The sequence below is a fragment of the Berghia stephanieae genome, chromosome 12 (assembly GCF_034508935.2).
Source record: "Berghia stephanieae isolate SIO BIC M18660-M18661 chromosome 12, UCSD_Bste_1.3, whole genome shotgun sequence".
NCBI classification, from domain to species: Eukaryota; Metazoa; Mollusca; class Gastropoda; order Nudibranchia; family Aeolidiidae; genus Berghia; species Berghia stephanieae.
The window spans coordinates 22,068,887-22,081,386 of NC_088371.1; the positions used below are offsets into that span (position 1 = coordinate 22,068,887).

At 37.2% G+C, this 12,500-nt stretch overlaps 2 protein-coding genes across 7 annotated transcripts in view; both read left to right on the forward strand.

Annotated features, from left to right (window-relative positions):
* The window catches only part of LOC144958385 (solute carrier family 22 member 10-like), a 40,526-nt gene that overhangs the window by 16,852 nt on the left and 11,174 nt on the right, over positions 1-12,500 (forward strand). For 5 of the 6 annotated variants that reach the window (XM_078890372.1, XM_078890374.1, XM_078890376.1 and 2 more), the window contains exon 2: positions 7,794-7,926. In XM_078890372.1, coding sequence (XP_078746498.1) covers positions 7,806-7,926 — 121 coding nt within the window. In that variant the 5' untranslated portion in view covers positions 7,794-7,805. Of the gene's footprint in view, positions 1-619; positions 996-7,793; positions 7,927-12,500 lie in introns of those variants that run through there. The other variant, XM_078890377.1, reaches the window with a different exon arrangement.
* LOC144957596 (uncharacterized) lies at positions 1,103-2,134 on the forward strand. Its single transcript, XM_078888939.1, has one exon. The coding sequence runs from the start codon at positions 1,103-1,105 to the stop codon at positions 2,132-2,134; it is 1,032 nt and encodes a 343-aa protein (XP_078745065.1).

A 12,500-nucleotide genomic window follows, 5' to 3' on the forward strand; every position in this document is an offset into this window, starting at 1 on the left:
ACTACTACTACCACTACTACTACTACTACTACTACTACTACTACTACTACTACTACTACTACTACTACTACTACTACTACTACTACTTTAACTTTGGATGTTTCACTCGTATAATTTTAGAATGCTTTGTACATTTATTTGTTCTCATGGTTACGATTCACTTCACAATTTGACTGACATCAATTATTGGCTTAACTCACCGATTCTCACTTCACAAATGTCTCCTTCATCCTCATGCAGTGATTGATTCTTTTTGAGAGAACACACTTTTTATAACATTAGATGGAACATGATTTTTTAAAATTGTCATATTATGGGTAACAGTTACTGTTATGGACTTATACATAGAGTTACTCTAGGAAAGAGTTGCTCCCCTTAGTTATTAGCTAATTGATTTTAGTTACAGCTTAATTAGTTATTATTCATTAAGTCCATTGTTAAAATATTATTTGTGCTTAACAAATATCAGAGTGGCATGCCCTAGAGAAGGATGCACTCTTTGTTCCTTACTTTTCATAGTTGAGTTACTTATACTATTTTTCCTTCTTAAAATGTTGTTGCGATATATTTCTATATACTCTAACTTATACACAGTAATAAACTGTTCTCTCACATATCACTTAACGCTTATGAGTTGAGTGATTCCACAATATTAATCTGGAGGCCCGTCAAAAACACAACATTAGCGACGAGGATTTTTCACCTTTATCCTGCGCATCAGCCTATTGGAGCGTTTTGTGACGTCAGTCGAAAAGCCAACACACCACGGACGGAAACCTGCCAGCCGAGAAAACCGGAGCAAGTGCCTTTTCTGCCTGCAGTGTCGTCAGCACGTGGTAAGACGCCTTCTTCGTGGACAGCCGCCCATCACGTGGTAAGAAGCCTTCCCGCTTTTTTTTCCCGCCACAGCTCGTGGGCGCTGAGGTCAACTGCCTACGTCACGAAAGAAAACAACGGTACGTCGTCTTCATACAACCAAGCAGTCGGACGCTTGGGTGAGTAATTATAGTTATATTTCGTCAATAATTTACTACCCTTCGCTCGCGTCCTATCTTCGTACCTTTATTGTACATAATATAGTCGTGTCAGCAGTACGGTCATCATGTCAAATAAAGAGCTCATAACCATATTACAACAACAGTTTGAACAGCAAAATGAGCAAATGAAGCAAGTCGTTGAACGACAAGAAAAGCAGATGGAAATGTTCATGAAACTAATGACCGGTAGCAATACATGTTTACCAAAACCTCCAGCTATTCCGAGCTTTGTCGCATTCGAACCTGCCTTAGAGATATGGAGCGACTACTGGCATCGTTTTAATACGTTTTTAACTGCTCACTCCGTACCTGATGAGAAGAAAGCAGACGTTTTCCTTGTCAACCAATCGCCGGTTGTTTACAAAATACTGACTAACATGGCGAGTCAAGAAACACCAGCTAAGGCGATAACTGCCCTCAGTCTTCCAGATATCGAAAAATATATGATGGAGCAGTACCACCCTCGACTATTTGTTGTCAGAGAACGTTATAAATTTTGGACGAGCCTCCAGAGGACACCAGGCGAAACTATTCAGGAATTGGCAGCTAGAATTCGCCAGAGCGCTGTCACATGCGATTTCCCATCCATTGAAAACCCCTTGGATGAAGCTATGCGTACCTGTTTCATGTGTGCAGTTAACAACACAGCTGTTCTTGAAGCGCTATTCAAGCACAAGGAGGACGAGCTTTCGTTTAACAAAGCCATCGAGGTCGCCACGGAGATAGAAGATGCCTCAAAAGTGGCTAACGAGACTGCATTATCTGTTCAACCCGAGGTCCATAAAATTAAGCCTCAAAGAAAACAGATTCCGATAATTCAGCAAGGCAGTCAAAACAAACAGCATAATAAACGTTCGAATGAAAGACAGACAGAGCCGACAACAGATTTTGATAATAAAAATCAAACCTGCTCGAGATGCGATGGGCGCCACAACAGACAAAACTGCAAATTCAAAACAGCCGTTTGTCGCTTCTGCCAGAAAACTGGACACATCGAAAGAGCCTGTAGACGTAAAAAGAGAATGTCGAGTTCGCCTAACATCAACACGATTCGTCGCATGTCACGGGTCAATTTCGTTTCAGTGACACCGCTTTAAGTTAGCTACGACTGTATCCAACCATGAAATTGTTTTTGAAACAGATACAGGGACTGGTGACAATTTCATTTCAACTAGAACATGGGAGAGGATTGGCAAACCACAACTCTGTAATGCCAACATTAAGTATCAATGTGCATCCAACCAGGAACTCCCCGTCATTGGAACTGTTTTTCTTGCCGGTGTCTGTGAACGATACGTGCCGCGAGATAAACTTTGTTGTCACCACTATGCCGTTACACTTATTAGGACGTTCTGCCATACAAATGCTCAATGTTTCAGTAGATGAACTGTTTCAAACGAAAAAAGTAAAATCTGTTCGTAGTAAGCCCGCAACAAACATGTCACATCTTCAAAAGGCATGTAAACAAGTGTGTGCAGAATTTCCTGATGTCTTCAAACCAGAACTCGGTAAATTGAAAGATTTTGAACTTGACATTAAATTTAAAGCCGATGTGACGCCTGTGTTTCACAAGCCTCGTTCCGTCCCCTATGCGATCCAAGACGACCTCAACAAGAGCTTGGATGCCGGTATTGCAAAGGGTATTTGGAAACCTACATCCTTCAACGAATTTGGAACACCGATTGTGCCAATAAAAAAGATGACAATCAGTGGTGAGAGACCGAAAATTCGAGTATGCGGAGACTACTCTGATACAGTTAATCCGCAATTGGAAACTCACAGATATCCGATACCGTTACCTGAGGACCTCATGCGCAAATTAGGAGGAGGCTACGGATTTTCCAAAATCGACCTAGCCGAGGCTTACACACACAAATCCCGTTGTCACCAAAATCGCAAGAACGCCTCGCACTCAGCACGCATAAAGGTGTTCTCCTTCAAACGAGACTACCTTTTGGCATCAGTTCAGCTCCCGGATATTTTCAACAAATAATGGATCAACTGACTCAGGATCTTCCAGTCGTCGCAGTCTATATCGACGATATCCTTGTGAGTGGCAAGGATTCCACCGATCATTTACACAATCTGCGAAGATTATTACAGCGACTTCATGATAAGGGACTTCGTTGTAATCTCCAAAAATGTTCTTTCGCAGAATCCCAGTGTGAGTACTTGGGTCATCTACTATCAAAAGACGGCATTGCAAAAGGCACAAAGGTTGATGCAATCACTAAAATGCCACCACCCACTAATGTATCGAGCCTAAAATCGTTCTTAGGACAAGTACAATTTTATTCGAAATGTTTACCAAATCTTGCAACTGTCTTAGAGCCCCTCTATCAGTTAACCAAGAAAGAAGTTAAATGGAAATGGACAGCTAAAGAACAAACAGCTTTTCAACATGCGAAGAGACTTCTTTGTGACGAGACAATTCTTGTGCATTTTGATCCATCTCTCGACGTGGGTATATCTTGTGACGCATCAAATGTGGGAATCGGAGTCGTGTTATTCCATCGTTTCCCAGACGGTAGTGAAAGACCGATTGCCAATGCTTCTAAAATTTTGAACAATACTCAGCGAAGATACAGTCAGATTCAGAAGGAAGCGTTATCAATCATTTTTGCGCTGAGTAAATTTCATCAATTTCTTTACGGTCGCAATTTCATACTCGTCACCGATCACTAGCCTTTATTGTCGCTCTTTGTCCAAGAAAACCAGTACCTGCTTTAGCTACCAACCGCCTGGCCAGATGGGCTTTGACACTAAGTCAGTACGACTATAGAATTGAATATCGTAAGACAGCTCACCATGGCAACGCTGATGCACTGAGCAGACTTCCTGCAAGTGCCGACCCAGTCTTCGACAGAGAGGAAGATGGAGAAGATGTCAACACTGTGTTTACAATCTCTACAGTTGGAAAACAGCTAAGAGCTACTGACCCCGGAGTCATCGCTAGAGAATCCGCTAAAGATGACACCATATCCGTTGTCATGAGAAATACGACTCGTAAATGGTTTAAATCAGATTCCAAAACGGACAATCTTAAACCATTCTTCAAGATGAAGGACACGCTGTCAACGTCTCATGGATGTTTATTCTACGGATCAAGAATCGTTAGGGAGCGTTCACATATTACGTCATCAGCTAGGGGGGGAGGGGGGGGTCTACCAAATGTTGACATGTGTTGACATGGGGGAGGGGGGGGGGGGGGTCAGACCCAAGATGATGTCATCAAAACATAGGCAAATTAGGCCTATTTTATTAAATGCAAGAGCTTCAAAAATGGCATTCCAAATAAATTAGCAAAAAGAAGAACAGCAAATGGGAGAAAGTGATGACGATGAAGATGAAATTGATGATACTATTTATAGTACATTGCCAGAGGTCCAAGGCAGAAACATTTTTGAATCAATTAATTTTATGTTTGGAAATTGAAACAGAAATTCATTCCACTAAAAGACTAATATGCTATAAAATAACTTGCCTCCTATACTATTTTAAATTACACTTTCTGAAATTTTTTTAATAGCACCTGCACCAAGTAGCCTAATTTAAATAATGTTTGTTAGATTTTATCTTTGCAAATTTAAATTTTATGTCCCCATTGTATTGTAAAACATAAATTATCAACAGTTTCTGAAATTAATAAAATGTCTGAATGTGTTTTATCAAACGTTGATAATTAATGTTTATGGTTTGAAAAATGAATAATAAATATTGTGAAATTAAAGTTATCTTTTAGTTTTTATTAAATTAGATGACGTCATCATCTGTTGGGGGGGGGGGGGGGTCAGGTCAATGATGACAAGTGATGACTTGGGGGAGGGGGGGGTCTAAAAAGGGCAAATTTTTGATGACGTAATATGTGAACGCTCCCTTATTCCTAAGAGTTTGCAACGAGACGTCCTCAATATCCTTCGCAACGGTCATTTCGGCATGCAACGCATGAAACAATTAGCGCGAACGATCGTATATTGGCCAGGTATTGATTCTGACATCGTCAATACGTGTCGTGGATGTGTTACGTGTGCAGAACATCAAAACAACCCACCAAAGGAGCCAAACCATCCATGGATAACGCCAGACTCACCGTGGAGTCGAATGCACATCGATCACGCAGTGAATTTTATGGGTAATAACTGGTTAGTAATGGTCGACGCCTACTCAAATTACCCATGCATTCACGCAACCAGTTCGACGTCAACGAAGCAACAACTAGCCTTCTGGAAGAGGACTTCGCTCACTTCGGCTATCCTCACGCTATCGTGTCGGACAACGCAGCATGCTTCACTTCTGACGAATTTCAGACATGGTGTAGGGAGAGGGGAATCAAACATCTCAACGGAGCTCCCTATCATCCCGCTACAAACGGTGCAGCAGAACGACTTGTGGGAAGTTTTAAAAAGGCTTTGAGAAAATCGTCTTTTCCTCCAAGACAAGCCTTGCAACAATTTCTTATGCAATATCGTCGCACACCTTTAGCTTCTGGTTCGTCACCTAGTGAATTGCTTCATGGACGTCAAATTCGCACATTGATCGACACACTCCGCCCAATGTCCACCTCAAATTCCAAACCACGTGTAACAAAAACGCGTTTAAAAGTTGGGACACACAATTTATTCCTTACGTTTTGGTAATCGAAATGACAGAGAGGCGAAATGGATTCCCGCAACTGTCACCAAAGTGTTGGGACCACGTCATGTCATGGTAACTCTCCAGAGAGACGGAACAACGTGGAAGCGTCATATTGAACAAATAAGACCACGTTACAACCTTCCTCGCCAAAACGTATCTGCTTCAGCAAATGATACCATAGAGGACGATTTCATTACTAATCCTATCGGTGATTATTGTGAGCGTTCATCATCGAATGCAGCTACCCCCGGAGCAGAATCGAATCGTGAATCGGATCGTGTCCAACTGAGAAGATCGTGTCGTACCAGAAAATTCCCCAATCGATTTTACCCTTCGAACTTTCGAAACCTACTTCTCAGGCAAAACAGGGAGGTGTTATGGACTTATACATAGAGTTACTCTAGGAAAGAGTTGCTCCCCTTAGTTATTAGCTAATTGATTTTAGTTACAGCTTAATTAGTTATTATTCATTAAATCCATTGTTAAAATATTATTTGTGCTTAACAAATATCAGAGTGGCATGCCCTAGAGAAGGATGCACTCTTTGTTCCTTACTTTTCATAGTTGAGTTACTTATACTATTTTTCCTTCTTAAAATGTTGTTGCGATATATTTGTATATACTCTAACTTATACACAGTAATAAACTGTTCTCTCACATATCACTTAACGCTTCTGAGTTGAGTGATTCCACAATATTAATCTGGAGGCCCGTCAAAAACACAACAGTTACCATCTAGAACGTGTATCAATCATAATTTAACAGAAAACAACTCCCCCCCCCAAAAAAAAAAAATAATTGAAATCGAAAGCAGAACCCCCCCGTAGTTGAAATGTCAATAAAACGAAAAAAAAACACAACAAAAACATCTTTCGTAGTGCGTAGCTTTCACCACTTTCAGCTGTCAAAAGTCTAGTCTTGTCATATGTTATTGACTCTCGCCCTTTAAAGAAAATATGTTCCGAGTTCGGAATAATCTTTAGGTATCTAGATTCCTGTTACTATATGTAAGTCTGTCCTACTGCAACTAAGCACCACAAGATGCAAACCACCTCGTACTAGATTGCCCAGAGACAAAACTGGAAGGGGGATTTGAAACCATCAACAAATGTGATGGTGACTTCCGAACCTGGATTGATACCTTGAACATAGAAGTGTAGCCGAACGATACTACTACTACTATCCTACTGTATGGATGTGAAACTTGGAACGCATCACAGGCATGTATAAGGTGGGTATAGATTTTCGTTAACAGGTGCATGCGTAAACTACTCGGAATAAAATGGATGGATAGAATAAAAAATGAAGAAGTATGGAAAAGAACACTGCAGAAACCAGTGGGAGAGGAAATAGGAAGAAGACGAGGGAGGTGGATTGGACACACCCTTAGAAAGAATGACTCCACTATAACAAAGAAAGTATTGGACTGGAACCCTCAGGGTAGAAGATCGAGGGGAAGGCCACGAAGAACATGGAAAATAATTAAAGAAGCTGATATACAGAGAAGTGAGAAGACATGGAACGAAATAAAAAAAAAAGTTAGCTCAGGATAGAGAAGTGGCCTATACCCTGACCCAGGGTGAAAAAGGCAATGATGATGATGATATGTTAAAATAAACTGGGCGATGTAATAATATTATGTGAAAATACATCAATGCCTATGCACATCATTGTTATTCAATCCACGTACTCTCATTATTGTAACCAGTAACCATGGACGGATGACCTCTAATTAGATCACCCGGTAGAGTGTTAAAACATTAAATTGCATTATCGATCAAAAGTATTATATATATATATATATATATATATATATATATATATATATATATATATATATATATATATATATATATATGAGTGTTGGTGGGTACTTGTAGGTACGAGAGTGCTCGATAACGTTGGTTAGAACTAATATAAAATATGAATGGATTCACTCACTTATATGGCCGAAACACATATGTGTGTTTCGGCCATATAAGTGAGTGAATCCATTCATATTTTATATATATTTTATATATTTTATATATATATATATATATATATATATATATATATATATATATATATATATATATATATATTTATATATATAAATATATGTTTTTTTCTTCTGTACAGACATTCACCGACATGGAGACACGGATGACAGAACAACAAGGATTACATCAAAACTCCAAGTCTTCCGGAAATTACGACAAAATTGAGGAAAATATGACAAGTTCTCTTGTGCACCTGGAACATTCTGGAATTTGTAAGTTACATTGTCTTCAGCACATAAAGGAAATGCCTTGTTTTCCTTTTGATCAGACTATGTTATTTTTGGTTTTAAAAAAACAAACATTTTTCATGCTAAGCGTCGAAGTAGAATACTCACAACATCCACCATCCTGATATAACGTGTCACAACGTACAACATTGCGTATAACTTTGAACGTATATATTGTCATTAATAAAATTTATTCAGAACTAATCATTGAAATGGCTGTGTATAAACAAAAACAAAGGGTTGAGTGACGTCGATTTCGTTCCATCAATATGGTTTTCAACTTGTCAACATTTATAAATAAGAGACTTCAAGAGTATTAGTAGTAGACAAATTTCATAATTTCTAGTCTTAATGATGAGTCATCGATAGTATTGGTAGTAGACACATTTCATAATGTCTAGTCTTAATGATGAGTCATCGATAGTATTGGTAGTAGACACATTTCATAATGTCTAGTCTTAATGATGAGTCATCGATAGTATTGGTAGTAGACACATTTCATAATGTCTAGTCTTAATGATGAGTCATCGATAGTATTGGTAGTAGACACATTTCATAATGTCTAGTCTAGTCTTAATGATGAGTCATCGATAGTATTGGTAGTAGACACATTTCATAATGTCTAGTCTTAATGATGAGTCATCGATAGTATTGGTAGTAGACACATTTCATAATGTCAAGTCTTAATGATGAGTCATCGATAGTATTGGTAGTAGACACATTTCATAATGTCTAGCCGTAATGATGAGTCATCGATAGTATTGGTAGTAGACACATTTCATAATTTCTAGTCAAAATAATGAATCATCGGTAGTATTGGTAGTAGACACTTTCATAATTTCTAGTCAAAAGAATGAATCGTTGACAGTATTGGTAGTAGATACATTTCATAATTTCTAGTCAAAATAATGAATCATCGGTAGTATTGGTAGTAGACACTTTTATAATTTCTAGTCAAAATTGATGGATTACGAATATTATTGGTAGTAGACACATTTCATAATTTCTAGTCAAAATAATGGATCATCGGTAGTATTGGTAGTAGGCACATTTCATAACTTCTAGTCTTTGTTATGGAAAATGAGAAGTTACCCGAACAGAGCCTCAATCACATTATGCTGATGTAGGTCGCGGAAGTAGGTAGAGGGAAGAGAGGGAGAGAAAGTAATATGGTGGAGGCTGTGCAGCCTAAATTTAGTGTTGTGAAACAAATATTATAAATAAAGCTTATATAATCATCAATGGACTTTGTGTTATATATGTAGTCATATTCTTGTACATGAACTTAAGTTAATTCTCTTCAAAGGCAATTAAATCATTTCTGGGATCTCTGGCACAAAAAGTACATTCGAAACCTGCCTCTTGTCAGGTCTTCACCTAAGGGTTCTCCGGTTAAGATAGGTTCTCTAGTTTTACTCAGAGAAGATAACAGTCCAAGGCTACGATGGCCTTTAGCTCGAGTTGTTCGTCTTTTACCTGGACGAGATGGTTGTGTCAGAACTATTGAGATCAGAACTGCTAATGGCATATTTGTACGACCAGTGCAGAGGGTCCATGCTCTCGATTTGGAAAATGAACAGTATCCTGTTGAAGAATATATTTCTGCATGTAATGATAAAGTTGATGAAAACTCAAAGCAGGACGGTGATAACAGATTGAAGCCTTCACAAACATCTGTTACCACTAAATGTGGCGATGATAGGTCGCCGCAGAGAACTCAGTCTGTTGTTGTTTCGAGAGCTGGTCGCATTATTAAACCTCCAGCTCGTTTACAGATAAAATGAATTAGGTCTAAGATTGTTTACGTAAGGTTGACTGTATTTTAAGCATTTATCGTAGTCATTATCACATTTAATTTTGAAATGTTCGTATATGTTATTAATTATTTTACTGTTGACAAGTATTATTACCATGTGTTTGTTTATCAGTAAACTTGCCAGAATATTTTACGAATTTTACGCCAAAGTGTCAACCCAGATTATTTAGACTTGAAAGTTATAAGGTACAGATAGTACATATATATGTTGATATTGTACACCATATGCATGCATTCTTTATAATGATAATAATATTTTTCATATACAATGCCTATTCCGGGCCCTTTGGAATGTTAAAAGACCAAATTTAATCATATACCCACTTGTCCCCTGTACAACGGTCCGTTTGTAAAAGTTGTAAGTGAGGCGGAACGGGTAGAGCTGATGGCTTAGTGATAAGTCCCTGATCATAGGTTCGGATGATTGTGTGCTTAAGTACCGACGGAGGCGCTTGCCATGTGTATTTACGACGGCTAGCATGTCCTAATAAAGTCATATCACAGACAGACTTAAATGCAAAGATGTCAATTTAAATAGCCATCCTATTTAAATTGTTGAAAGTGGAATAACTTTAAATGTTAAAACATTTTGTTTCAATATATAATATATAATGTCTATATATTCATTTTAGCTTGGAGATAATTAAAGATTGAGGCAAAAGTTTATAGTTTAAGTTCACTGGGATTTCCCTTTTATTTATCTATTTTTTGTTTTTAAATGATGTTTAATTCTCCTTCTAAGTCTCACAAAAACCAGTTACTCATAATTGTGACCATTATAATTGCCCGGAACTTTACTATTGTTATTGTTTTAAAAATGGAATTAATTTATTATTGAGTTAGAGCTAACATATTTTTGTAGGCAATTCGTTAAATTTGTATTCAACACATGTATTCCCTCATAACAATTTATCTTATTTGTTGAAGATATTACTTCAAGGTGGGGAGTAATGTTATGGAAAATGAGAAGTTACCCGAACAGAGCCTCAATCACATTATGTCGATGTAGGTAGCGGAAGTAGGTAGAGGGAAGAGAGGGAGAGAAAGTAATATGGTGGAGGCTGTGCAGCCTAAATTTAGTGTTGTGAAACAAATATTATAAATAAAGCTTATATAATCATCAATGGACTTTGTGTTATATATGTAGTCATATTCTTGTACATGAACTAAAGTTAATTCTCTTCAGTCTTAATGATGAATCGTCGATAGTATTGGTAGTAGACACATTTCATAATTTCTATTAAAATGATGAGTCATCGATAGTATTGGTAGTAGACACATTTCATAATTTCTAGTCTTTAGATGAACCATCGATAGTATTGGTAGTGGACACAATTCATAATTTATATTAAAATGACGAATCGTCGTTAGTATTGGTGGTAGACACATTTCATAATTTCTAGTCAAATTTATAAAAAAGGCATTTGTGGAAATTTTTGTTTCCCAAAATCGGCAATGCACTTCAAGCATGGTGACAACAACATCTGTCGCCGTTTTCAACTTAAATTTATAGCTTTATAATGCCTGGGCGAGGTTAAACCGCTTACAAATTCATGTGTTTTATTACCGGTTTAATAATAATAATAATAATAATAATAATAATAATAATAATAATAATAATAATAATAATAATAATAATAATAATAATAATAATAATAATAATAATAATAATAATAAAAAATCATTATTGTCCTTTAAAAAGTGGCAATTTATCAATTTGGCATAGACACACTCACACAGATGCACAATAGTAACATAGTAGTCACCCGGTTAAAACTTGTTTAATTGTTATCATTATATCTGTAAGCGGAGGCTTGTTAAAATTCACATGAATACTGTTTAAATAACATTTCATGGAATAAAATCCTTAATAAAAGACACTCGTGAATTATCTGCTATTTGTAACCTACAACACTAATCCGAGTTGCTGAAAAGTCTAAAAAAATTAATAACAAGGTGAATTTGAATGTAAGCTTCAATTTAATATACGAAAACAGATAAAATGGACGTTTCGGGTTTCCCCTTTATCAACAAAAAACAGGATGAATGAAACACTACATACGAATGAGGTGATGTGGTAGTGGCGTTGTTAAGATGAATAAACTAGGAGTAAAAGAAAACTGTTGATATTAGAGGCGCTATTGTCATAATTAAAGCTTGAATATAGAGGAAGAAGCAACAGGGGCCATGTATACTGATATTAATTATAATTAATCTGGTGAAAAATATGAAACGTTGGTATTTAGCACAGTAAAATATGATATTCCTTCTCCTCTATAAAACATATAAACTCAACTTAAGCATGATTTTTCTGGCTACAAATTCCATTTTCAGCGTCTTAATCATCCCGACTTAATAGTGTTTTGAGACGAATGGTCATATATATTTTCAGTACTGAAGAACTTGCCAATTTAGTCAAATAAAATTAACTATGATAAACGTTTTTGTGATGCTGTTTGGGTGGTTTGTTTAATAACACACTTTGGAATAGAGATGACACATATGCCATGTTGTCTAAAATTCTGGTTTTTGTGCAGCTATGTGGTCTTGTGGTATGACACTCGCTTTCGGATTGGAAGGTCCTGGGTTCGAGCCTCGCTCGGCGCATAGTTGAGTCCATGGAAAAGGCTCTTTACTCACATTCTCTCACCGTACTCAGGTGTAAAATGAGTACCTGACCATTTACATTTGTCTCTGTCCTAAAAAATTGTAATATCGCCTAACACAGGCGTCATGTCACGTC